We start from the raw sequence: 26,925 nt of genomic DNA, 5'->3' as shown, positions 1-26,925 counted from the left end.
ACAGCATAACATTGATCTAGTTAGTACATAATAGCAATAGTACAGAGTGAGAATAAGTACAATTACAGCATGAAGCATAACAGTCTGCGTAACAGCATAACATTGACCTTGTTAATATCTAGCAACAATAATAAAAACCTTCAAAGTATATATGGGGTAGTACTAATAGAGTCCATGGATATAACTAAGCAAAGGGCAAAGTCATGAGAAATACAAGTTTATTTCTCAACTTTTATGCCAATAAATGTTTATTTTGGTTTTTGATGGCTTCATTTTCAGTCTCTGCTGTGATGCAACATGTGTTTTTCATACTGTAATTGCTGTTTTACCTGTCCAGGTTTCTGGTTTGTGTACAGTTCTGTCACACCTAATATAGGTGAAGTAAATGCAACTTGCCATAATTCAGAATCATTGAGAGCCCTGATCTTGTTTTCCTGCAACAAGACGATCCCACCTAGGGGTGATGGGAGACAATGACACCCGAAGTGTGTTCCTTATGTCCAGTCTACTCCCCAATTTTGTTTTGGTTGCCGTCATTGCAGACAACCCTGCTTCACAAAGATCTGATGTTGGAAATGGAAGCAGGGTTTTCAGTGCTTTGTGGCAATCTCAGGATATTCCACCTTGATTTTAATCCAAAATGTTGGCAGAGTTGAAGTTGCCTCAAACAATTTTAAGCCCACCGTCATTTGCAATTTCAAGCAGCTGATCATCTTCCAGCACCGACAAGGTTGATTCCCCTGGCTTGTTAACAAATGGGTCACGGATCCATTCTTTCCCAGTTCATGGGTCCTTTGTGGTCGGGAAGTAACGCTCAAACTTTTAAAAGTAAAGATAGGTGATCGTGCACCAGTTGGGAGAATGACATCCCAGGCTCAGTCTCTTCCAAAATCCCTGTTAATGTTTGAAACATGTCAAATATCCCTATGTTCACTCGCCATTCCCACAGTTCCAGTTTGGCTTTGAATGCAGACACTTTATCTGCCAACTTAAAGACAACTGTCCTTCTCCCCTGAAGTGACAGATTTTGAGCAGGCTGAATATATCACACAAGTAAGCAAGTTTTGTGATCCATTCTGTGTTACTGAAATGTGTTGCCAATGGTGACTGTTTTTCTAAAAGAAATCTCTGGAGCGGCTCTCAACTCAAACACTCTGGCCAGCGATCTACCTTTAGAAAGCCACCTAACGTTTGTGTTAAGTGCAGACGTTGTGGTCTGTGTCCATCTTCTCACAAAGCTGCTCGAACAGCCATGAGTTAGGGGCATGTACTTTGATGTGGTTAATAACTTTAATGATATCATTCAAAATGCAGTTAAGTTCAGGTGACATTTTTCAGCTAACCAACATTTCTCTGTGAATGACAGTGCGTAGACTCACATTCAGGTGAGACTTCCTTGACTCGATCAGTGAAACCAGAAAGCCATCCAGTCATGGCAGTAGCTCCATCTGTGCATACTCCAAGACAAAAGGACCAGTTCAGTTTACCTGACATGTAATCAAAGACTTGAATAGTTCTGCAGCTGTGGTGTTGGTTGGCAATGATAATGCACATAACAGATCCTCATGTACATCCTCTTGAAATATATATCACATAAAAACTAGTAGTATTGCCTTGTTTTCAACATCAGTAGACTCATCAGCCTGGATAGTGTACCATGATGACTCATTAATCCTGTGTCCAACAATTGTGCCTCAATGTCCTCTGCTATTTCATCAATTCGTCTGGTGACGGTGCTAGCCGAAAGAGGAATCTGTGCTACCTTTTCAACTGCAGCCTCTCCAAAATGTTCACGACAAATGTCCTTAGCAGCCGGCAAGATCAAGTCTTCAATAGTAAAAGGCTTCTTAGCCTTAGCAATATGGTTAGCCACCAAGTATGATGCTCTCAGTGCAGACAGATTTGTTGATGTGGTGGCCTTCAGTAATTGCTTCTGTCCTTCGTGGTCACGTTTTTTTCTTTCAAAAATCTCCAAAGGCTTGTCTTTTAATGCAGGGTGCTTAGTCTCCATGTGGTGAAGTAGTTTGGAAGGCTTCATGGTCTCAATGGATAGCCGGTCACCACATATTATACAGAGCGGGCTTGGAGCATGTGAATCACCAGTCGCGATAAATCCATAGTTTAAGTTTGACTCTTGGTATTTTCTTTTAAATGCAGCTTTCTTTTTGGTGGCAGTCAGAGTCTTCTGCAGTCTCACCATCACTGGGTCTTTCCCCTTTTCCAAAGAAGCTCTCCAGAGATGTTTGTTTTTTTACTCATTTTAAAAAATGAAGGGGAAACAAGTAAACACTGTAAATCGTTAAAACAAAGTACAGTTGTGTACACTTACCATAAATGTTGATGCTAGAGTGTATTCACTGTTGCAGTCCTTACAAAATGGGTTATCCAGCTCCTGGTAGCCCTCAGTCAGCCAGAATACCAAAGTCCTTGGTATAGGACGCCAGCTTCCTTCGGTTTAAGCTTGACGTCAGGAACAAAGGAAGGCAGCCGACGCCATTTCCTGCCTTAACTGTCAGGAGCCCCCCAAAAAAAGGTTAGACCAGGAAAATAAAAATTCAGTCTGTGCCCTAAGAAAAAAGGGGGCTGGAAGGGGGGGGGGGCGGACCAGGACTGCAACAGTGAATACATTCGAACATCTACATTTATGGTAAGTGTACACAACTGTACTATCGTGTTTCACTGTTGCAGTCCTTACAAAATGGGTTGATTCCCAAAGCCCAGGAAAAAAAAACAAAAGGGAGGAGGAACACCCACTGTTTAAGGATTGGTAAGGATGCCCTGCAACACTGCAGTGGCAAAACCAGCCCTGGACTTAGAAAACAAGGGTAAATTGCAATGTTTAGTGAAGCTGTGGACAGAAGTCCAGGAAGCTGCTTCCAGGATGTCCCTAGTAGGTACACCTCTTAAAAAAGCTGCTGAGGTAGAAGCTGCTCTAGTAGAATGGGTCCTAATACTCTGTGGAGGAACCTTGCCATGCTGTAAGTAACAAAAGTAAATACAGTGAGCAATCCACTTAGAAATGGTCTGCTTTGAAATAGCTTTGCCCTGAGCTCCAGGAGCAAAATTGAGCTGACTTTCGAAAAAGTTTAGTCCTGTCCAGGTAAAATCTAAGCTGTCTATGTACATCCAGGGAATGCAGTAACCTTTCCCCTTTATTCTGAGGATTAGGAAAGACGGTAAGCAGGTAGATAAACTGGTTAAGAGTCAGGCTAGAAACCACTTTAGGCATAAAAGAGGGATCCTCCTCCCACAAAACACAAATACATGCGAGAGATGCAACTATACGGCCAAACTGGAGGCTGAGCTCTCTCAACATAGGACTGGCAAGACCAGTCAGGAGGAGAAGGTTACCACACACACTATAGACCCAGTCTCACATAGTACCATCACAACCTCAAATCATACACATAAACACACAAAGACATACTCGGCTCTGATCAAAAATCTACCAAAACAGCAGAGGCCACCAAAGCAGACACCCAAACAACCACCACCTCAGAACACAACACCTGCAACACATAGACCTCACAGTCAGAGTGTCAAAGAGTCACAGCCCTTAAGGCCAAACACAATGCCAGACACACTAGTCATTGGTGACTCCATAGTCAGACACACTGGCGTCCCGCTCACCAGACTGAGTAAGGAGAAGGTCACAGTAAGCTGCCTGTCGGGCGCTAGAATCCGCCACATAACGCAAGCACTCAGGTCTCTCAACAGCAGGTACAAATATGACTCAGTCATTGTTCACGCTGGTGTAAACGACCTGAGACGTACCTCCTTGGACTACATGAAAAGAGACATTGAGGAGCTCTCTGATTATGTAGCCCAGGCAGGTATGACCCTGACCTTGAGCAGTATCCTACCTTCACCAAGAATGATGCCACAATACAGAGATAAGATGATCAGCTTTAACAATTGGCTTAAACTCTGGTGTCATTCAAAGGGATCCAATGTCTGTCTGCCTGGGATGACATGCTGGACAAGCCACGCTGCTGAGGGACGGCTTGCACCTGTCACCCTGGGATTCCGGATATTGGCAAAGGCTCTTGCCACCCCATAGTGCCTTTTTAGGCAAGGCTCAAATTCTAAACCTACCACCCTAGAACACAAAAAGGAAAAAACTAAGGGTAATGCTGCTCAATGCCAGAAGTCTAAATCTCAAAATGCACGCACTCGAGGCCCTTCTCAGTATGGAGAACATCGATGTCTGTGCAGTGACAGAAACCTGGTTCAAGGCTCCTGAGAGCACCCCAGCACTATCAGGTTTACCTCTTATCATGCGTTCCGGCCCCAAACTCCGGACAATACCAAGAAAGGAGGGGGTGTATCCATATTCATCAAAGACACCCACACCTCAAGACTGGTGGCAACGCACGATGCATCGGAGACCATCCAGGTGCAATTAACCATAGGCAAGACTGCTCTGCAAATTGTAGCATGTTACAGGCCACCCTCACAAACTCAGGAACCTCACATGGCCTTCCTGAAAACACTAGAGGGGATAAATGTATCACCAAACACCATCATACTAGGTGACTTCAATTACCCTAATATAGACTGGGAACACTACTCAAGCCCAAACACCCTAGCCCAAAAGTTCCTGGAATTCATAAACTCAAATGCCATGGAACAACTAGTCACCATCCCACAAGAGGAGAAAACATACTTGATCTCATCATCACGAACATGGGAGCACAATGTTCAACACGGAAGTATACCCTCACTGGTGAGATCAGATCACAAACTAATCTCGCTGGAGGTCCTCATCCCACCCCACCTGAAATAAAAAGACCACAGTAAAGAACTTCAAGCCGACTTCACACTTCTAAAGACTAGTGTGGTCTCCTTTAAGGCCCCGAGCCGACGGAAAACAGTACTCAAGCCGCTGAATCACTTACAAATGCCTTCTACCAGCACCTGCAGGACTGCATGGATAAGGCAATCCCAAGCAAAACAAAGACTCTTTGTACCAAAGGCAAGCGTCCACTCTGGTGGACCCCAGCCATAAACAAACTCTACAACAAAGGAGGAAGCTACTACAAGATAGAGCAAAATCCTTAAAAGGTAAGACACCCTTGATCACTATAAGTAAAAACTTAAGAGCTCTCATAAAATCATCCAAAGCAAATTTTGAGAGAAAAATAGCTAAAGACTCAAAAGACAATCATAAGGCCTTCTTTAGCTATGTTAGAAACCTGGGAGGAAACTCCCAGATATGCTCAGAACTAGTTCAAAATGATGTGAAGATTACTGATCCTACAGACATTGCCAACATACTGGCTGACAGGTTCAGTGCAAACTTCTCCCCTCCAAAAGGAGAGATATCTATACCAAGCGATTGCAGCCCCCCAAACATCTCCAACGCCCAAGTGAGAACTGCTCTCTCCAAAGCAAAAAACACAGCATCCATGGGACCTGATGGTGTCCCCGGCTGTGTGCTCCACGAACTCAACGAGGAATTAAACCCACAGCTAGGACAGCTGTTTAATCATAGTCTTACTTCTGGATACGTGCCCAGGGGTGGCGCACTGCAACTGTGGTCCCACTTCACAAAGGCGGTGCCTCCACCGACCCTGGAAATTACCGGCCCATTAGCTTGACAAGCCTCATCTGCAAAGCCATGGAGAGGATCATAATGGACCTCATAAATAAAGACATAGGGAATTTGCAGACTTTGGATCCATCCCAGTTTGGCTTTGTCAAAGGCAGATCATGCCTTCTAAACTTGGTTGACTTTTTCAAACAGTCACCAAAGCCATTGATGAGGGAAAGGCAGTCCATACAGCCTACCTCGATCTGGCGAAGGCCTTTGATACAATACCCCACTCGGGTATCATTGAAAAACTCATCAGCTTAAATGTTAACCCATACATCACAAGATGGGTTGCAAACTGGCTGAGTGACAGAACCCACAGGGTCAGAGTTGCTGGCGCCATGTCAGACTCAAAGCCTGTCACAAGTGGTGTACCACAGGGCTCAGTCCTGGGCCCACTCTTGTTTGGCATCTACTTTTCCAAGTACAAGCAAACACAGGAGGGTTATGGCTGACAAAGTTTGCAGATGACTGCAAACTGGCCATAGTAGAAAACACATCTGACACAGATATCCTTCAGAAGGGTCTCACAGAAGCGGATAACTGGTGCCAGAGCCATGGCCTAAAGTTAAATGCCAAAAATGCATAGTCATACCCTTGGGAAAAACAAGGTTACCCCTAGCTACCAAATAGGTGGCAATCCACTGAGTACAGAAGAAGTTATCAGGGACCTGGGGACCCAGGTTGATAGTAGTCTGTCATTCGACACCCATGTAGCTAAAGTAGTTAGGAAGACCTTCTACATTGCCCACCTTATCATGAAGGGATTCTCATCTAGATCAAGGGAGGTCATAGTCTCCCTATACTCATCACTCATCAGACCAATGATTGAGTACAATGCCCCATTGAATGTATCTGACCCGACACTTGCAGCAGCTGGAGAGGCCGCAAAGTTCCTCACCAAAAGGATAAAGGGTCTCAAACATCTGTCCTATGCTGCCCGACTGAAAGAACTCCAGCTCTATTCAGTCGCCACGCTTGCTCAGAGGCGACCTTTGCCTAACATACAAGGCCATGTCAAACCCAGATTTGATGAATATGCTTCACCTCAAAAATCTAGATCCGTCAGAGCCACAAGGGCGGAGACTTAAACCTCGACACGGCTATTAATAGGGCGTGCTGGAGGGATAGATTCATCACCCAAAGACTCCTATGCTGTGGAATAAAATCCCGGTATATGTGAGGCAGAGCACCTCGCTGGCCTTGTTCAAGAGAAATCTTGACCAATGGATGGGAGATCGCAGATATACCCCAGGGATTACCTCAGTGTCACTGCTCAACAGAGGCACAGCAAAATAATGGGTATAGTTCCCCATACTAAAGGGGTGGCGTAAGCCACAAAACTATGGGCTAGGCTTGTAAATGCCCTCGGGCAGATAGCCTAGTATGAACCTATGAACCTATGAACCTATTAGTTCTAAGAGAATCCCAATCCACATGGAAGATGATAAAAGGCACCACTGCCATTAAGGCCTGCAGCTCAGAAACTCTTCTAGCTGAACTAATAGCCAAGAGAAAGGCCGTTTTCCAGGAGAGAAACTTCAAATCTGCTGATGCAGCTGGTTCAAAAGGAGGCAGAGTAAGTTTCTCAAGTAAGATTCCAAGCAGGATAATGTGCCCTTCTAGGAGGCTTTGAATTTCTAGCTCCCCTGAGGAACTGTTTCATCAAGGGATGAGAGAAAATGGTTTGCTCAAAAGAACAATGTGCAGAAATAACTGAAGCATGAATATTGATAGTAAAGGAATGTCCACCATTAAGTAAGCCTGCCAAATAGTCAAGAATTTGAGGAAGAGTAGATTGATAAGGGTCTTCCCCTCTAGTCTGCATCCAAAAGGAGAATCTTTTTCCACTATTTGTGTAAGATTTCCGAGTGCTAGGCCTCCTGGCTTCACAAAGGACCTCAACCACCTGTTGGGAAAGGTTTAAATTAAGAGCCAGGCTGCCAAATGCAGAGTCTGCAGATGAGGATGCAGATTTTTTTCCCCCCTCCTGGACCAAGAGATCTGGTATGGATGCAGAATTTTTCCCCCCTACTGGACCAAGAGATCTGGTATCAGGGGAAGATGCCAAGGCTGAGACTGGGAGAAACTGCGAAGTAGTGGATACCAATGTTGCCTGGGCCAGTCTGGAGCTATGAGGATGGCCCCTTGGTTTTTCGTCCCTTATCTTTAACAGCACTCTGGGAAGAAGAGGCAGAGGAGGGAATGCATAGATTGAAAGCTGTGTCCGGAGAAGGACACAGCGTCCACTTTCCAAACTTTGTCATGATGATACCTGGTGCAAAATGTTGGAAGAAGGTGGTTGGTCAGAGATGAAAAGAGCTCCACCTGGGGAGTGCCCCAAAGCTGAATGATTCAATAGAAGATGGTCTTGTTTAGTTGCCACTCGTGAGGATCCAGGACCTGCCTGCTCAAACGGTCTGCCAAAGTGCTGAGCCTTCCTGGAAGCAACTGAGCTATTAGATGAATGCCCATGGACCAAAGTATCATGCTTTGTCTGCACAGGGTGTAAGAGTGAGTCCCTCCCTGCCTGCTGATGTACCACATGATTGTGGTTTTGTCTGTCCTGACTAGAAGAGTATCAGGAGAAAGAAGATGCTTGAAAGCCATCAAGGCCTGCTGGACGGCCAACAATTCCTTCAGATTTATGTGCAAATCAACCTGTTGATAGTTCCAAGTTCCCTGAATGCATCTGCCCTCCAGATGAGCTCCCCAAGTGTAGTCCAAGGCATCTGTGGTGAGAGTCTGCCTGGCAGGAGGTGGACAGAAAGGCAGGCCTTTGTTCTGTGCACAGGCTGTCGCCCACCAAAGGAACTCAGTCTGCAGGCAGAGGAAGAATCAAGTCTAAATCTTGTGTGTGTTGACACCAAAGGTTTTTGGGGTACCATTGAATTTTCCTCATATGCAGTCTTGCATATGGAATCATCAGAACACATGAAGCCATGAATCCCAGGGCTTGCAGGAATTGACTTGCAGAGAGCTGGGTCATGCTTGCCAAATTCTTGAAGTAATTCAAAAGATCCATTTGTTTCTCTTGAGGAAGGGATACCATCTGAGCGGCTGTGTTCAGACTCGCTCCCAAGAATACAATCTCCTTGGTGGGTACCAATTTTGACTTCTTTTCATTGATAGTGTAGCCCAAAGCGGTGAGAAGGTTCTTTACAAAGTCCAAATTCTTTAGAAGTTGCTCTGGAGAGTTTGCCTGAATAAGACAATCATCAAAGTAAGGGTAAATCTGAATGTTTCTTTGTCTGCAAAAAGCAGTGACTGGAGCCAGGCATTTTGTAAAAACTCTGGGAGCAGTAAAGAGCCAATGGGCAGTGCAGAGAACTGGAAGTGCCTGTTCCCCACCCTGAAGCTAAGGAAAGTACAGTTTTGTACCTACCATAAATGTAGATGTTCGAGTGCTAATACAGCTGCAGTAATCACAGATGGGTTTTCAGCCGTCAGGCGGTCCCTCGGTCGGCCGAATTCCAAAGTCTTGGTCCGGCGTCGGTTGTCGTCGCTTACTCTTCTGACGTCAGGAAGGCCAGAGTATATAAGACACAGCAGACGCCATGTTCTTCAGTCTTTCTTGCCCCAGATGTCAGGTGCCCCCAAAAGGAAGGCAATACATAAATAATGCTTATCTACATATGCATGCAATGCAATGTAATGCAAAAACAGTGTAAGTAAGCAAATAAACATAGCAGGATAACCCAGTCAAGTGGTATGAAGAGGTTGTTAGGCCCCATGCCTATACCAAGTGGGGAAGGAGGGAGGGAAACCTGTACTGCAGCTGTATTAGCACTTGAACATCTACATTTATGGTAGGTACAAAACTGTACTATGTTCATCGTGCATACAGCTGCAGTAATCACAGATGGGTAGAGTCCCAAAGCTATGCAAAGGGTGGTAGGTACTATGAGGAACTGGGTTGAGCCAGAATGCCCTGCAAAACAGCAGTGGCAAAGCCTGCTCTTGTTCTGGAATATAAGGGCAGGTGGTAGTGTTTTGTGAAGGTATGTACAGAACACCAAGTGGCTGCCTCCAAAATATCTTTAGTAGGAACACCTCAGAGGAAGGCTGTAGAGGTGGCTGTGGCCCTGGTGGAGTGAGATCTGATACCAGTAGGGACAGGTTTCCCATGATAGGAATAACAAAACCGTATGCAGTGGTCAATCCACTTGGAAATGGTCTGTTTTGTAACTGGTTTCCCTTGGGCCCCTACGGCATAGGACACAAAAAGTTGTTCTGATTTCCTGAAGGACTTTGCTCTGTCCAAATAATAACGTAGCTGCCTATGGATGTCTAAAGAGTGTAGCAGCCTTTCCCCTTTGTTTTGAGGGTTAGGATAAAAGGTAGGCAGGTGTATGGCTTGATTTAAGGCTACCCGGGATACCACTTTTGGCATAAAAGGTGGGTTGGTACGAAGGGAAACCCTGTCCTGATGGAAGATGAGGAAGGGCTACACCGCCATGAGGGCCTGTAATTCAGAAACCCTACGAGCTGAAGTGATGGCCAGAAGAAAGCAGTTTTCCAGGACAAATATTGCAAATCTGTTGAGGCAGCAGGTTCAAAAGGAGGCAATGTTAATTTTTCTAGCATGTAATTAAGGTCCCAGGCTGGTATTGGTTGCTTCCTTGGAGGTCTTATATTCTTAGCCCCTCTGAGGAACTGTCGTAAGAGTGGGTGAGAGAATAAAGGAGGATCCGTGTTGAATTCTGCAGAAATGGCTGAGGCATGAATTTTTATGGAAGAAAATGAGAGCCCACTGTTCACTAGTTCAGCTAGGTACTGTAAAACCTGAGGCAAGTTCAATTTTCTAGGGTCCTGGCCTCTTTTCTCATTCCAACAGCAAAACCGCTTCCATTTTGCGGAGTAAGCTTTTCTAGTAGATGGTCTTCTGGCCTCCAAGATGACATCCTGCACCTCCTTGGAGAGTAGGGTCTGTTGTGGTGTTAAGGAATTTTCCATGCAGCGAGGTTGAGTGTTTTCAGCTGACTGTGAAGAGTTTTGTAGTTGTTCTGAGTCAGCAGAAGAGGTATTAGAGGCAGGGACCAGGGAGGACTATGCGTTAAGCTCCTCAGGAGTGGATACCAGTGTTGCCTTGGCCAATCTGGAGCAATCAGTATCATCCTCGGTTTGTCTGTTCTTGCTTTCCAAAGTACCTTGGGCAGAAGAGGCAGAGGTGGGAATGCATAAAAGTACAGTTTTGTACCTACCATAAATGTAGATGTCCGAGAGGAATGCATCTGCAGTCCTTACAAATGGGTTGTCCTGTCGTCAGGCAGCCCTTCAGTCGGCCGGATTCCAAAGTCTGGGTCCGGCTTCGGCTGGTGTCGCACTTCACCCGACATCATTGCGGCAGTTATTCGGGTATAAAGGCATCAGCCAACGCCATTTTCCTCAGTGTTTCTTGCCCCAGATGCCAGGTGCCCTCTTGGTAGGCTAAATTTGGATAAATGCCAAAGTTTCCAAATAGTAGAGAGCAAACGCACAAAATAAACATGTATGCACATATATACAAACAAATACACCATAATAGATCCCCAAGCTAGCTGAAGATTGGTAAGTACCCTAGGAGTACCTCAGAGGGGAAGGAGGGTGGGTAATCCTGACTGCAGATGCATTCCTCTCGGACATCTACATTTATGGTAGGTACAAAACTGTACTATGTCCTTCAAGGATGCATCTGCAGTCCTTACAAATGGGTAGAATACCATAGCTAAACTAGGGAGCAGGAAATGAGAATAGATTATGGTGTAGTCAGGATCCCTTGCAAAACAGCAGTGGCAAAGCCAGCACGGGATCTAGAGTATAGAGGTAAGTTATAATGTTTGGCAAATGTATGCACGGAGGTCCAAGTAGCAGCCTCTATAATGTCCTTGGTAGCCACTCCTCGTAAGAAAGCTGTGGTAGTGGCTGTGGCCCTTGTGGAGTGAGGCCTGATGTTCTCTGGAGTTTTCTTTCCATGGTAGGAGTAACAAAGTCTAATGCAATTTCCTATCCATTTGGAGATTGTCTGTTTAGAAATTGGTTTTCCTTCTTTTCCTGTTGCATAAGCTACCAGAAGCTGGTCAGTTTTCTATTGTTTTGTCCTGTCCAGGTAGTAGCGTAATTGCCTGTGTACATCCAAGGTATTCAAGAGCTTTTCCCTGTTCTGTGGATTGGGAAGAATGTAGGAAGGTGGATAGCCTGATTTAAAGAGACTCTGGATACCACCTTAGGCATAAATGTAGGATTTGTTCTCATGGACACTCTATCTTGATGGAAGATCAGGAAGGGTTGTACTGCCATTAATGCTTGTAGTTCAGAAACCCTTCTTGCTGAAGTTATTGCCAGCAGGAAGGCAGTCTTCCAGGATAAGTATTGCAAATCTGCTGTAGCTGCTGGCTCGAAAGGAGGTAGAGTCAGTTTTCTAGCACAAAGTTCAAGTCCCATGCTGGCAATGGCGGTTTCCTGGGAGGTTTTACATTTTAATTCCCTCAGAAACTGTCTGAGCAGAGGATGCGAGAAGACAGGAGGATCCAAGCTGTATTGTGCTGAAATAGCTGATGCATGTATCTTGATGGAGGAATAGGACAGGCCTGTGTGGTAGAGCTCAGCCAAGTACTCCAGGATGTTGGCTATGTTCACCAGTGTCACATCTTGCCCTTTTGCAGCACTCCAGATGAGATATCTTTTCCATTTTGCTGCATAATTCTTTCTTGTTGAAGGTCTACGAGCCTCCAGGATTATGTCCTTAACCCTTTGGGATAAATTTGGGTTAATTTCTGTCATGTAATGTTCCAGGCAGTTAGCTGCAGAGTTTTAGGCTTGGATGCAGAATGTTGTAGTTGTTCTGTGTCAGCAGTAATGGGATCAGGGTAGTTTCCATATTTGTTCCCGGGACATGCTCCTCAGCAGTGGGTACCAATGTTGTCTTGGCCAGTCTGGGGCTATCAGAATGATCCTCGGACGTTCCTCTTTGATCTTGAGAAGCACCTTGTGCATCAAAGGAAGTGGTGGGAATCATTATGCTGTCAGGCTTTTCCAACTGAAGGATAGAGTCCACCTTCCAAGCAAGTGGGTGGTAAGTCCTTGTGCAGAATTTCTTCAACTGGTGATTGTATGGGGATGCAAACAAGTCTATTTGTGGTAATCCCCATTTTCTTGTGATGGCTTTGAAGATGTCCGGATGCAGCATCCATTCGTGGGCATCTGTTGTAGTTCTGCTTAATATGTCTGCTAGAATGTTTTCCTTCCCTGGTACATAAATTGCCTGTAACTGAAGGTTGTAACTCAGAGCCACATCCCATAGGTCTAGTGCCAGCCGGCATAGGGGGTATGAGTGTGTGCCTCCCTGTTTGTTGATGTACCACATAACTGTGGTGTTGTCTGTCCTTATCAACAGCTGGCCTTCGTGGAGAAGAGGTCTGAATGCCTGGATTGCCAATTTTACTGCCATCATTTCTTTTAGATTTATGTGCAGATGCAGTTGGTTTTGAGTCCATAGGCCTTGAATGCACTTGTCCATCATGTGTGCCCCCAACCGAGGTCTGAGGCATCTGTCGTGATAGTTTGTCTTGGATGACTTTTGCTGAAGGGCAGTCCTGTGTTTGATTGACAGGCCTGAGCCCACCATAAGAACTCTTGCTTCAGGCATGGGATCATTGGAATTTTGGTTTCCAGGCTGTGCTTGTGCTGAGACCACAAATTCTTTAGGTACCACTGTAGCTTTCTCATATGAAGCCTGGCATGAGGGACCAGAATTATGCAGGATGCCATGAAGCCTAGAGCTTGTAGCACTTTTCTTGCAGTTAGATGGCTCTGCTTTGTTAATGCCAAGAAATAGAGAGGAAGTTGTTATTTCTTTTCTGCAGTTAGAAATGCCATTTGTTTTGATGTGTCCAGTTCTGCACCCAGAAAGGTTATTATTTGGGATGGAATCAGCCTTGACTTTTTTGTATTGACTGTGTATCCCAGGGCTTGTAGCAGGTAGATGACTCTTTGTAAGTCTTCTGTTAATTTGTTTTTGTTGTCCGCTTGTATCAGGCAGTCGTCCAGGTAGGAATAGATTTGAATTCCCTGAAGTCTGCAATGAGCGATTACTGATGCCAGGCATTTCGTGAACACTCTGGGCGCAGTAGATAAGCCAAAGGGCAATGCTGAGAATTGATAATGCTCTGATCCTGCAAGAAATCTGAGGTATCTTCTGCAAATTGGTCTTATGGGGACGTGCAGGTATGCCTCCTTGAGATCTAGAGTTACCAGCCAAGACTCCTTGCCCAGCATGGGAAGAAGCTGCTGTAGAGTCAGCATTTTGAATTTTGGAACAATGAGGAATGTGTTTAGAGCGGACAGATCTAGAATAGGCCTTGATTTGTTTTCTTTTCTTGGTACCAGGAAGAACCTGGAGTAAAATCCCTTCCCTTGCTCCATAGATGGTACCTTTTCCACAGCTCTCATTCTTAATAATTGAGATATTTGTTTTAGAGCTTCTGCCCTTTGAGTAGGTGGTAGGTTTGGCATTCCTCTCTTTCCTGGTAGAGTATGGAAATGGAAACCGTAACCTTGGTCTATAGTTTGCAAAATCCATTTTTCTCTTGTAATGCAGTGCCAGTTTCTTGAAAATAAGGTTAGCCTTCCGCCTAAGGGTGCTTCTAGTTGTTCCCTGGTAGGCGGTGCCACCGCCAAGTCACTGTGATTGAGTTGTTGTAGTGGTGGTGGCTGTATCCGTGCCTCGTTGGTTGTTACCCTGCCACTGGCGACCCCTGTAGGCACCTCTGGATTGGTTTCTGCCTCTAGAGCGCCTACTCCTGCCTCTTTGTGCCTTAGAGGACTCCGGAAAGGACCAATTCTTGGAGGGCCAATTCCTGCTAAACCTTGGAGGTTGAACTTGTAAGAAATCTTTTACTGTTTGCACAGATTTTGCTTTCTCTTCCATCTTTTTCAGAACCTGCTGTGCAGGGGCACCAAATAAATTGACCTTGTCCATAGGTGCATCCAAAAGCTTAGATTTGACATGGTCTGGTAATGCCTGTTCTTTCAACCATGCATGCCTCCTGATAACTGTGCCAGTCATGGCTGATCTAAAGGAAGCCTCCAGTGCATCATAGCCACATTTTAAAGAATGGTTACTGACCTGCTGTATGTTATGTAACATTTCTTGAACATACTTTTTATCTAAAGATTCTTCAGAGGACAGCTTTTTAGTCAACTGGTCAAGCATAAACTCTTGATATTGAATCATATGAAATTGGCAGTTCAAAGCTCTAGCTGGCAAAGTAGCAGAGGTGTAAACTTTTTTACCCCATCTCTCTAAGGACCTGGATTCCCTTTCAGAGGGGAGGGGGTTTTTAGAAGAAGTAGCTGCTACAGCTTTAGGGCCCTGGGAGATAGTCTCTGGATCTGCAAAAGGGGCCTTATATAAGTGGTGATGATAGTCTCTGGATCTGCAAAAGGGGCCTTATATAAGTGGTGATGATAGTCTCTGGATCTGCAAAAGGGGCCTTATATAAGTGGTGATGAGTGTCCGGGACCCTGTAGTACCTATCAGGTTTAGCAGGAGCCGGTGGTAAAGTATCAGGAGAAGTGCAAGCATCATTAAATGCATCATCAACAACAGATAGAACGGGAGGAATAGCTAAAGGCCTATGCTGTGGTAAGTGTAGAAAGGTCCTAAGCCTTTTTCTTGAGTCTGAGAAATCTTGGCCCTGCCACTGAAATTGTTCCCTCATAGCATGCAAGGTTTCCCCAAAGGAAAATTCCTCAGGAGGAGAGGCTGAAGGGATGGACTCCTCAGCATCGGAGTCTTCGTAAGGAGAATAAGAAGCCTCAGGAGGATCTGAATGTTCTGAATCATCAGAAGAATCATCTGTGGCTACTGGCTCAGGGGGCTCTGCTCTAGGCCTCTTTTCTGGAGGAGGGAGAGAGGCCCTGTCTGGATGAGGCTGGGATCCACGGATTAAAGTGATGAGATCCTGTGCCAAAGAAAGCATATGGGAGCTGGTGCTGGGCCTGTGAGAGGGGGGCTTGGCAGGCACAGGTTTGGAAGTTTTGGCTGCTTTAGCCCTGGCAAAGGCCTTAATAGACATAGCTGGAGGAGGCCTAGCAGCTCCACATGCAGTAGAAGAAATATCTAGTGGAATGGTGTCTGATAAATCCTGTGAAATCGCAACAGAAGGCTGGATTTCAGAAGCCGTTTCCACCAGAATAGAAGAGGTCTCGGTAGAAGGCAAGTTATCAGCTGAAGAAAGAACCGCTTGCTCGGTTTCGGCCGAAACCGAGACACTCGTGGATTGCTTAACCGTGGTTTCAGCCGAAACCGCGGACCGCGAGTGTTGGTCCTTTTCTTTGCATTTTTTAGTTATTTGCGTCGGAGGATCCGACGGCATAATGTAGGCAAAATCGAGCCGAAAATCTGTTCAGCAAAGTCCGGCGGCGTCTAAGCGTCCGCCGGTTAAAAGAAGCACAGGGTAGACAAGCTGCTACGTCGTGGTCTGGGCCTAAACAATGTATGCAATAGGAGTGGAAATCTTTATGAGGTATTTGTTTCCCACAAGATAAACAGTTATTAACTTTCTCTGACATCGGCTGAGGCAAGAAAGAGTCCCCAACGGGGTACTTAGCTTTATAGAAGGCTTCGAAGTAGTATTCGGTAGTAGTAATCTCTGGATCTGACCGACCGGCACTTGCGAACAGCTTCTGCTTCGGGCGCCACGCGGCAAGAAAGACTGAGGAAAATGGCGTCGGCTGATGCCTTTATACCCGAATAACTGCCGCAATGAAGTCGGGTGAAGTGCGACACCAGCCGAAGCCGGACCCAGACTTTGGAATCCGGCCGACCGAAGGGCTGCCTGACGACAGGACAACCCATTTGTAAGGACTGCAGATGCATCCTTGAAGGACATCTGTCCATGCTGTCCAACAGAATGAAAGGGCGTCCACTTTCCAGGCCTTTGGATGGAAGGTCCTTGAACAAAACTTTTTCATTTGATGGTTCCTGTGGGAGGCAAAAAGATCTATGTCCGGCCTCCCCCACGCTTGGATTATCTCTGTAAACACCAGAGGATGTAACTTCCATTCGTGCGGATCTGTCATATTTCTGCTTAGAGTGTCTGCCAGTGTGTTTTCCAGCCCTGGCACGTACTGTGCTTGAAGTTCGATTTGTCTTTCCAGAGCCAAGTTCCAAAGAGTCATGGCTAGTCTGCACAAGGGGTAGGAATGTGTTCCTCCTTGTTTGTTTATGTACCACATTACTGTGGTGTTGTTTGTTCTTATCAGCAATTGTCCTGGATGCAGGAAGTCCTTGAAAGCTGTGATTGCATTTATTACTGCCAGCATTTCTTTTTGATTGATGTGCGGGTGCTTTTCCTTTTGGGACCATCTGCCCTGAATGCACTTGTCCTTCATGTGCGCCCCCCAGGCGTAATCTGAGGCGTCTGTGGTTATGACTTGTTTTGCTTGAGGCTTGCAGAATGGAAGGCCTGTGTTTACTTGACATGCTTGGGCCCACCATAGAAATTCCTTTTGCAAGCATGGGATTATTGGTATAATTGCTTCCAAACTGTGACTGTGTTGAGACCATAGATTTTTTAGGTACCATTGAAGTTTCCTCATATGCAATTTTGCACATGGGATTAGAAGAATGCAATATGCTATGAATCCCAGAGCCTGCAGGATTTTCCTTGCAGTAAGCCTGGTACTTTTTGCTAGTGTTTTGAAGTACTGAGATAGTTGCCCTTGTTTTTCTGGCGCAAGATATGCCATCTGGGTGTTTGTGTCCAAGCTGGCACCCAGGAAGGTTATTTTCTGAGATGGTGTTAGCCTTGATTTCTCCTTGTTGATGGTATATCCCAGAGAAAGCAGTAACCGTGTCACATATGCCAGATGTTCCAGTAGTATGTGTTTGCTGTCCGCTTGGATCAGGCAGTCGTCCAGATAAGGGTAAATTTGTATCCCTTGAAGTCTGCAGTAGGCAATCACTGATGCCAGGCACTTTGTGAATACTCTGGGCGCAGTAGATAAGCCAAAGGGCAATGCAGAGAATTGACAGTGGATTGAACCTGCAAGAAATCTGAGGTATCTTCTGCAGCTTTGTCTGATTGGGACATGCAGGTATGCCTCCTTGAGGTCCAATGTTACCAGCCAAAACTCCTTGCCCAGCATGGGAAGAAGTTGCTGTAATGTGAGCATCTTGAATTTTGATACAAGCAGAAATGTGTTTAGGATGGATAAGTCCAGAATGGGTCTCCAGTCGGTTCCTTTTCTTGGTACCAGAAAAAGTCTTGAGTAAAAACCTTGACCTTGTTGGTGCGTAGGTACTTTTTGTATAGCTCTCATGTTTAGGAGCTTTGAAATTTGTAATTGTGCCTCTGCCCTTTGATTTTGTGGCAGGTTTGGCATGCCTCTCATTTTTGGAAGCGTGTGAAATTGAAATTTGTAGCCTCTGTTTACAATGTCCAGTATCCATTTGTCTGTTGTGACAATATGCCAATTGCTTGCAAATAATGCTAGTTTCCCTCCCAAAGGTGCTGCCAGTTGAGACTTGCTTGGCATGGAAATGAGGGAGTCATTGGGTTTGCTTCCTGTATTGTTGTGCACTATCTTCACCACCTCTTGGTGCTGTAGATTGCCATTGTCTGCCTCTATATGATCCTTGTGATTGCCCTCTGCCCCTTGTGCGTCTGTATCTACCTCTTTGGGGCTTGTCAGTGGCTGGAAAGGACCAGTTTTTTGAAGGCCAATTTCTGCTAAAACGTGGTGGTTGGACCTGTAATAAAGCTTTGACAGTTTGCATAGATTTGGCTTTTTCTTCCATTTTCCGTAGTATCTCCTCAGCATTAGTACCAAATAATACATCCTTGTGTAAAGGAGCATCAAGAAGTTTAGCTTTCACATGATCAGGCAAATTTTGTTCCCTAAGCCAGGCGTGTCTGCGAATGACTGATCCTGTAGCAGCCGCTCTACTGGAAGCCTCTAGGGCATCATAACCACATTGTAAGGTGCGTTTACCCACTTGCTCCGCACTATGCATCATATCCTGTAACTCTCTTAAATCTGGTTGTTCCGGTTGAGACATTTTGTTCCTTAACTGTGATAACAGGTACTGCTGATATTTAATCATATGAAACTGACAGTTTAAGGCCCTCATGGCTAGGGTGGCCGAGGTATATACCTTTTTACCCCACCTTTCTAGAGATCTGGATTCCCTTTCTGCAGGAAGTGGATTCTTGGCAGTGGAGGCCTTTAATCCCTTGGGGCCTTGTGAAATGGTTTCAGGGTCAGCATTATGGCCTTTGTAGAGAAATTGGTGAGAACTGGGTACTCTGTAATACCTATCAGGTTTTACTGGTGCAGGAGGCAGAGAATCAGGGTTAAGGCAAGCCTCCGAGTAGACATCATCTAGTACATCCAAAACAGGGGGTATAGCCAGAGGCCTATGCTGAGGTAACCAAAGAAATTCCCTAAGTCTTTTCTTGGAATCTGAAAAGTCTTGGCCTTCCCAATGGAAGTGTTCCCTCAAGGTGTGCAAGGTTTCCCCAAAAGAAAAATCCTCAGGAGGGGATACAGAAGGGATGGACTGTTCTGCATCCGAATCCTCAAAAGGGGAGTAAGATTGTTCCTCTGCATCAGAATGTTCTGATAAAATGGATTCCTGGTCAGAAGAGTGGTATTCTTCCTCCACTCTGGGCCTCTTGTCAGGAGGGGGCTGAGAACCTCTGATAAGAGTAATTAGATCCTCAGCCATTTTAAGCATCTGTTTCTTAGGCATGTGTCCAGGAGGTGGGCCCTGCGGAACAGGCCTTGTGGGATGCCTGGCTGCTTTGGATTTAGTAAAGGCCTTAATTGAAAAAGCAGACTAGGGCCTAAATACACCATGGGTGGAAGTGGACCTGTCCACATTAGTAGGCTCGACATTAGCAGGGGCTTCGGTTGTAGTCTGGGAAAGGGCCGAGGACCCAGCGGTCTCGGGTACAGAGGACACCGCCAAAGGAGTGTCGTCGGTAGTCAGAGACTGCAAAGGCGTCTCGCTGAGTACCGGACCACGTGTAGCCTGTTTTGGCGTGGTGTCGGCGGGGACCGAGGGCCTCGCGTGTCAGTCCTTTTCCTTGCATTTTTTGGACAAAACGGTAGTCGGAGTGTCCGACGACATTTTATAGTCAAAAGCTTTACCAAAGTAGTGTTGGGCGAACTCCGCCCGGCTTGATAGTGCATTTATTGAAGGTAGCGAAAGCGACAGCCCGAGGCGAGGTCAGGGCCCAAACAAGGTATGCAAAGGGAATGGAAATCCTTATGCGGTATTTGCTTCCCACAAGAAATACAATTATTAACTTTTTCTGACATCGGTCTGAGGCAAGAAAAGGTTCCCCAACGGGGTACTTCGCTTTAATGAAGACTTCGGTTCCAATTATTTTCGTAATTCAGGAGCTGGCCGACCGGCACTTGCGAACTGCTTCTGCTTCGGGCACCGCGCGGCAAAAAAGACTGGAGAACATGGCGTCGGCTGTGTCTTATATACTCTGGCCTTCCTGACATCAGAAGAGTAAGCGACGACAACCGACGCTGGACCAAGACTTTGGAATTCGGCCGACCGAGGGACCGCCTGACGGCTGAAAACCCATCTGTGATTACTGCAGCTGTATGCACGATGAACATCTGCCTGCAGCTTTCCCTTATTGGGATGTGCAGATAAGCTTCTTTGAGATTCAAAGTCACCAGCCAGGAATCCTTGGCCAGCATTGGCAGCAACTGCTGAAGAGTGAGCATTTTGAACTTGGGAATCACCAGAAAAGTGTTTACAATGGACAAATCCAGAAACGGGAGCCAGGTGCCCCCTTTTTTGAGAACCAGGAAAAGTCTTTAGTAGAAACCCTGGCCTATCTGCAGTGTAGGCTCTATTGCTCCCAGGTTTAGCAAAGAAACAACTTGTTTTTCTGCTTCTGCCCTTTGAAGAGGGGGGATTATCTGGGTATCCTTGGTGAACCGGGAAGGTGTGAAAGGAGAACTTGTAGCTTTGGGATACTATTTTGAGCACTCATTTGTCTGTGATGGAGTACCACATCTGCAAAAATGGCTAACCTTCCCCCCCCCAAAGGAAACCCTGGACCCGCAGAAGGCAGAGGAAGGCTGGAGTCATTGGGAATGCTTGCTTTGGGAAGTTTGCTTAGAACTCCCCAGTTTTGAAGATGAAAACTGCCAGTGCTTAGCCTTTTGAGGGGTGGAAGTCTGTCCCCTAGAAGACCTGTAACCCCTAGGCCTAGTGCGACCCTGCCCAATTCTTAGAAGGGTAATGCTTTCTAAAGCGAGGAGGCTGAACTTGCAGAAAATCCTTAACAGTTTGCATAGATTTGGCCTTATCCTCCAACTTTTTCAACACCTCTTCTGCTTTGCTACCAAAAAGATTGTCCTTGTGCAAAGGTACATCCAGTAATTTAGATTTGACAGGTTCAGAAAGAGGCTGTTCCCTGAGCCAAGCATGTCTTCTAATAACAGAACCAGTGGCTGCTGCCCTGCAAGAAGCCTCCAAAGTGTCAAAACCACAATGTAGAGAATGTTTAGTGACAAGAGTGGCAGAATTCAATTAATCTTGCATGTCCTAACTCTCAACCAGGGAAGGAACACCAGCAATTTTAGTCTTAATGGCCTCCAAAGTATGCTAATACTTAAGCATATGAAAAAGACAATTAACAGACCTAATAGCCAGGGTGGAAGAAGTATAAACCTTTTTACCCCACCTACCCAAGGCCCTAGATTCCCTGTCAGAAAGAAAAGAATTTTTAGCAACCGTGGCGTTAACACCTTTAGGGCCTTGAGAAATCTCTGGATCTGCAGTAGGATTCTTAAAAAGGAACTGATGAGAATCAGGAACTCTATAATACCTGTCAGGCTTTCTAGGAGCAGGAGGAACAGAATCAGGAGTCAAAGAATTATCCATGAAAACATCAACAAAAACTTCCAAAACCAGGGGGATAGCCAAAGGCTTATGCTGTGGCAAATCCAAGAATTCCCTAATCCTTTTATTAGACTGAGGGTAGTCCTGGCTTTCCCATTTGAAATGCTCCCTAAGAGTATTCAGAGCATCTCCAAGAGAGAAATCTTCTGGAGGGGAGGCAGAAGGGATGGAGTCTTCAGATTCAGAATCCTCAAAACCAGAAAAAAGTTGAGAGTTTCCCTCTTCATCAGTAGAAGTGCTGGAATCCTCAGAGTCTGAGGCAGACAAAACTTCTGGGGACAATTCTTTAGCCTTCTTAGAAGGAGGTGGCTGAGAGACCCTGATAAGGGACAAGAGATCACTAGCCATCTTAATCATCTGAGATTGATGCATTCGAGGGGAGGCTGGTGCCTGCTTTGGAGTAGATTTTCGGCTGGGAGGCTTGCTAGAAAGCCTGAGAGACTCAGGAGGACTAGCCACAGCAGTAGTCTGAGCCAAGGTTGGTCTGGATCTAGTCTCCAGGAGGAGAAAAGAGGCCTCAGAAGCCAGCACCTGTTTAGCGGCTCCAGATCCATCAGAGGTTGGGACTGGCAGAGGGTCTGAAAACGAAGTGGAAGCCTGTGGAATGGAGGACTCAGAAAATGTCTCTGCAGACGCATGTGGCTGAACATCCGTTGACTGCAGGGGCAATGAAAGTGCCTCACTGACTACCGCTGGGCCGACAACCAACTTAACAGGAATGTTGCCAGCTAATTTGACCCTAAACCTGTTGCTGTCCTTATCCTTGCACTTCCTAGGGGCATATGAAGCCATACCGACGAACTTAGGCCAAACAAAATGTTTGAACAAGATCCTAGCTCTATGATGAATGGTACGCAGGTTGAAAGAAGCACAAAGAACACAATTAGGGGCATCGTGCTCAAGGTCCAAACAAGTAATACAATAAGAGTGAAAAATCACGGTGCAGAATCTGTTTTCCACAGGCAAGACAGTTATTAACTTTCTCTGACATCCGTTCAATCAAGAAAAGAGGTTCCCCCAACAGGGTACTTATCTGAGGATGTCTTCAACTAAGCAGTCGGAATACAAAAAGAAGATAGTCGGCCGACCGTCAATCGTGCAAAAATCTTCTGCTTCAGGCTCCGTGGAAAGAAACACTGAGGAAATGGCGTTGGCTGCCTTCCATTGTACCTGATGTCCTGACATCAGGCTTAAACTGAAGGCAGCCGACATCGTATAACAAGAACTTTGGTATTCTAGCCGACTGATGGCTACCGGGAGCTGGATAACCCATTTTGTAAGGACTGCAACAGTGAAACACAAACATCAAGTGTTACACTACTCCAGGAATAACTGCCATTAAAGTAATTGATTCAGTAGGTTTGAGATGAGCTCTTTCCTTTTTCACAGAAAACTTCATCAGATAAAAACAATTAAAAACAGGAAGACAGTTTATAAACTTTATACTATATTAATATAAAGTTTATAAACTAAGTCTTTCTGTTTTTAACTGTTTTTATCTGATGGAGTTTTCTGTGAAAAATGAAAGAGCTTATCTGAAACCTATGAAATACAATCAGTTAACAGCAGTTACTCCTGGAGTAGCTGCTATTTGCTGTTTTACTCATTTTACTTGTGGGGGAGGTTGAGTGGATGTAGGTAAAGCTATTGGCAACCTTTACTTAAGTTTTAACTGCAGTATTTAAATTGAAATATGCCCCTATTATTTGGTTTGGTCCAGATTTATTATGCAGGAGGTTGAGTGGTATGGTTGAGGTTTATTAAAAAAAAAAAAAAAAAATTAAGTTTCAAGAGCAGTATTTAGTCTGTTACCTACATTGGTTTTGTCCAGATTAATTGTGCCAGAATCTGAGTGGTATCGGACATACCTCTCAACTGTACAGATTTTTGCAGACTGTCCAGATTTCTGCCTCATATTTTTTATCTTCCCTCAATAAATTTGTGATTTTCTGACAAATGACTGAGATGATTTGATGACTGAAGTCACTAAATGATATACATTTGTGTTTCAAACTTCATATCCTTCAGGAAAATGCATGCCAAGACAAACCCCGTTATTCTAGCAACTTTCTAAATTTCTCAGATATTTGTAACAGCAATTTTTAACATCTGCCCCTATTTTGGGGCCTCTGTTCCCCCATTCTGTCAGACTTTGTCCAGATGTTTTTGAGCTGTGTTTTTAGTATTGAGGTAAGCATGCTGCTGCCAGGGATTACTCTCGCTCTTCGCTCTCTCTGACTGACACACACACACACACACACACACACACACACACACACACACACACACACACACACACACACACACACACACACACACACACACACACACACACACTTCCTCATTCATACCTACACTCATTCACACATCGCTCTCATTCTTTCGATCTCAGACACACACATACACACGCACGCCTCTTTATTCATTTATTCACACATTGCTTTCACTCTTCCCATCACACACACACACACACCACGTCATTCACACATCGCTCTCACTCTTCCGATTTCTCACACACACACAGCCACTTCTTCATTCATTCACACATTGCTCTCATTCTCCTGATCTCTCTCACACATGCAGACTCTTTCTTTCATGCATGCATTCAGACTCTTTCTTTCATGCATGCATTCACTCACACATGCAGACAGACACACACACACTCATACAGGCACTCACTTATCTGACGGCCTGGTTCCAAGTGCTCCACAGCCTGGTATCGGTCCGCAGCCCAGTGGTTGGGACTGCTGCCCTAGCAAACTGCTTCTGCTTCAGGCTCCACGGCAAGACTGACTGATGTAATGGACATCAGCAGTCACCCTTTATAGCCCTGATGAACTGACGTCAGCCACAGTCTCCAAATAGCCGACACAGGAAGGAAATCCTTTACTCTGGCATTCAGGCTAGCCAAGGGCTACCCAGCAGGGATAACCCACAAGTGATGACTGCAACAGTGAAACACTAAGAACATCTATCTAGTGTTTTGGTACAGGAGGCATTACCTATGTAGATGGGGAGGCCTTGAACTTGATTATGTATCCTGAATGGATTACCTCACTTACCCTGAGTTCTATTGTGAGCTTGAATCATTGATCCCTGGAGAGAAAAAAGTCTAGTTTTCATAAAAAGTGGTGGGAGCGAAGGGGTGGGATGAAAGAGTGATGGAGGCACAACTTGGTGAGGATGTTCCACTGGCCTTTTTTCAGTAACTTTGTCTCAACCATTTCCTATAAAGTAGCCACCATTTGGAAGTAAATTCCATGTATATAATGGGATAGATGAGCAGAAAAATGGTTTCACTGTCTGCACATTGTTTTCTTCTCCCACTGGTCTTTTAAAAACTTCTTGACATGGAGGGCCAAGTATGACGTGTTTGTCTCATGGTGCATTTAAAGTCTACCGTTTTACTTCAAGGTATGTACATATAACAAATGCACCAAACCAAGCAGCCCTAGAACAAACATCAGTAAATCACATCCACACTTAACTGCATGTTTGCTTAATTTCATCAGTTTTTGTTCCAAAGCTGTATCTTGCATCTAGTCAGTCATTATGACATCACACTGGTACTACAACATGTGGTCCTTGAAATTTACAGCTTTAACATAAAGGATTACTGAAGAATTACAGACTTCTACCCAAATCAATCAAAGAATCTGCTTTCTCATTTTGATAAAATATTTACAGGAGGCAGTTTGGATCCACTAGCAGCAACAAAGTGATGGCTTTGCAGCAGATCTTTTTATACTGAAGAAAAAAAGCAATTAAAACCATGTAGGGGACACCAACAATAAAAGTGAAACTCGTACAGTTTTCAGAACAAATAAAAGCTTACTACAGACAGAGTATATGGTACTGCACAGAGGTTTAGGTTGCACAGGAAGGCCAAAAAGGTAGAACATAGTGTGAAACTATAACAGTAGACTATTAGGCATGAAAGAGTAATTCCCGATAAGCAACTAGCAACCTAAAAAATGTCAAAGTAGCAATATAGGCAGGGAAAGCAAGAGAGGCTTATATGGACGAAACGGTCACTCAGAAGAAAACCTGTGTTTCAGAAATCTATAACAAACTACTTACTGCTACAGTACTGTTATGAGGAACACGGATGTTACTGCAAGATTAGGAAATGTTTTACACAGATGGCTTACCAGATGTGCAAATCCAGGTGCTTTTATTTTACAACGGTATGGTCTGCTGCTTCCATCCGAAACTAGATAAACTCCAAATTCACCCTGTAAGATAAAAATTGAAGCAAAAAAACTCCAGTTACTACTTACAGAAGGCAGCATCAGTGCCAGGGCAGAGAACAGACCAACCAGTGACTCGTAATAAAAGAGCTAGCAGCACAGGAGAAAGGACATAGTTATGGAGACCTGGAAACCAAGCAGGTACACAAGGTATACAAAAGCACAGTTTTGTACCTACCATAAATGTAGATGTTCGAGTGCTAATACAGCTGCAGTCATAACAGATGGGTTCTCCTGCCGCCAGGTGGGTCCTCGGTCGGCCGAAATCCAAAGTCTAGGTCCGGCGTCGGTTGTCGTCGCTTCTTCCCTGACGTCAGTGCGACAGGGGTATAAAGGAACCAGCCGACGCCATTTTCTTCAGTTTTTCTTGCCCCAGATGTCAGGTGCCCCCAGAAGGAAGGCAATACATAAATTTGTGTAATAAAGCAGTGCAATATAATCAAAATACAGTAGTTGCAAGCAAATACACCATAAATGAATACCCCAATCAGGTTGTATGAGGATGTGTTAGCCTATAGGCCTGTCCCAAGAGGGGAAGGAGGGAGGGAAACCTGGACTGCAACTGTATTAGCACTCCAACATTTATGGTAGGTACAAAACTGTACTATGTTCATCGTGCATACAGCTGCAGTCATAACAGATGGGTAGAATCCCAAAGCTAAGAAAAGGGTGGTAGGCACTAGGTGGAACTAGGAGGAGCCAGGATGCCCTGCAAGACTGCAGTGGCAAAGCCTGCTCTAGTTTTGGAGTATAATGGTAGGTGGTAGTGCTTGGTGAAGGTATGCACAGAACTCCAAGTGGCTGCTTCCAAAATATCTTTGGTAGGAACTCCTCTGAGGAAAGCTGCAGAGGTAGCTGTGGCCCTTGTGGAGTGAGATCTGATGCCTGTAGGTACAGTTTTGCCATGAAAAGAATAGCAAAAGCATATGCAGTGGGCTATCCATTTTGAGACTGTCTGTTTCGAAATTGGCTTTCCTTGAGCTTCTACAGCATAGGACACAAAGAGCTGTTCTGATTTTCTGAAAGGCTTTGTTCTGTCCAGATAATAACGTAATTGTCTGTGGATGTCCAAGGAATGCAGTAATCTCTCCCCTTTGTTCGGAGGATTAGGATAAAAGGTAGGCAAGTGTATGGCCTGATTCAAAGCTACCCTGGATACCACT

At 45.1% G+C, this 26,925-nt stretch overlaps 1 protein-coding gene across 1 annotated transcript in view; it reads right to left on the bottom strand.

Moving 5' to 3' along the window:
* NDUFS2 (NADH:ubiquinone oxidoreductase core subunit S2) overlaps nucleotides 1-26,925 on the bottom strand; it is a 488,454-nt gene that overhangs the window by 228,600 nt on the left and 232,929 nt on the right. Inside the window, exon 12 of the mRNA XM_044089959.1 lies at nucleotides 25,664-25,747. Within this exon, the coding sequence (XP_043945894.1) occupies nucleotides 25,664-25,747 (84 nt within the window). The remainder of the gene's footprint in view (nucleotides 1-25,663; nucleotides 25,748-26,925) is intronic.

Source organism: Protopterus annectens, chromosome 12.part0 (genome assembly GCF_019279795.1).
Source record: "Protopterus annectens isolate FY-2018-M chromosome 12.part0, PAN1.0, whole genome shotgun sequence".
In the NCBI taxonomy this organism is placed as follows: Eukaryota; Metazoa; Chordata; order Ceratodontiformes; family Protopteridae; genus Protopterus; species Protopterus annectens.
Note: the sequence above shows the minus strand (reverse complement) of the source record. Positions and strands in the feature narration are given on the sequence as shown.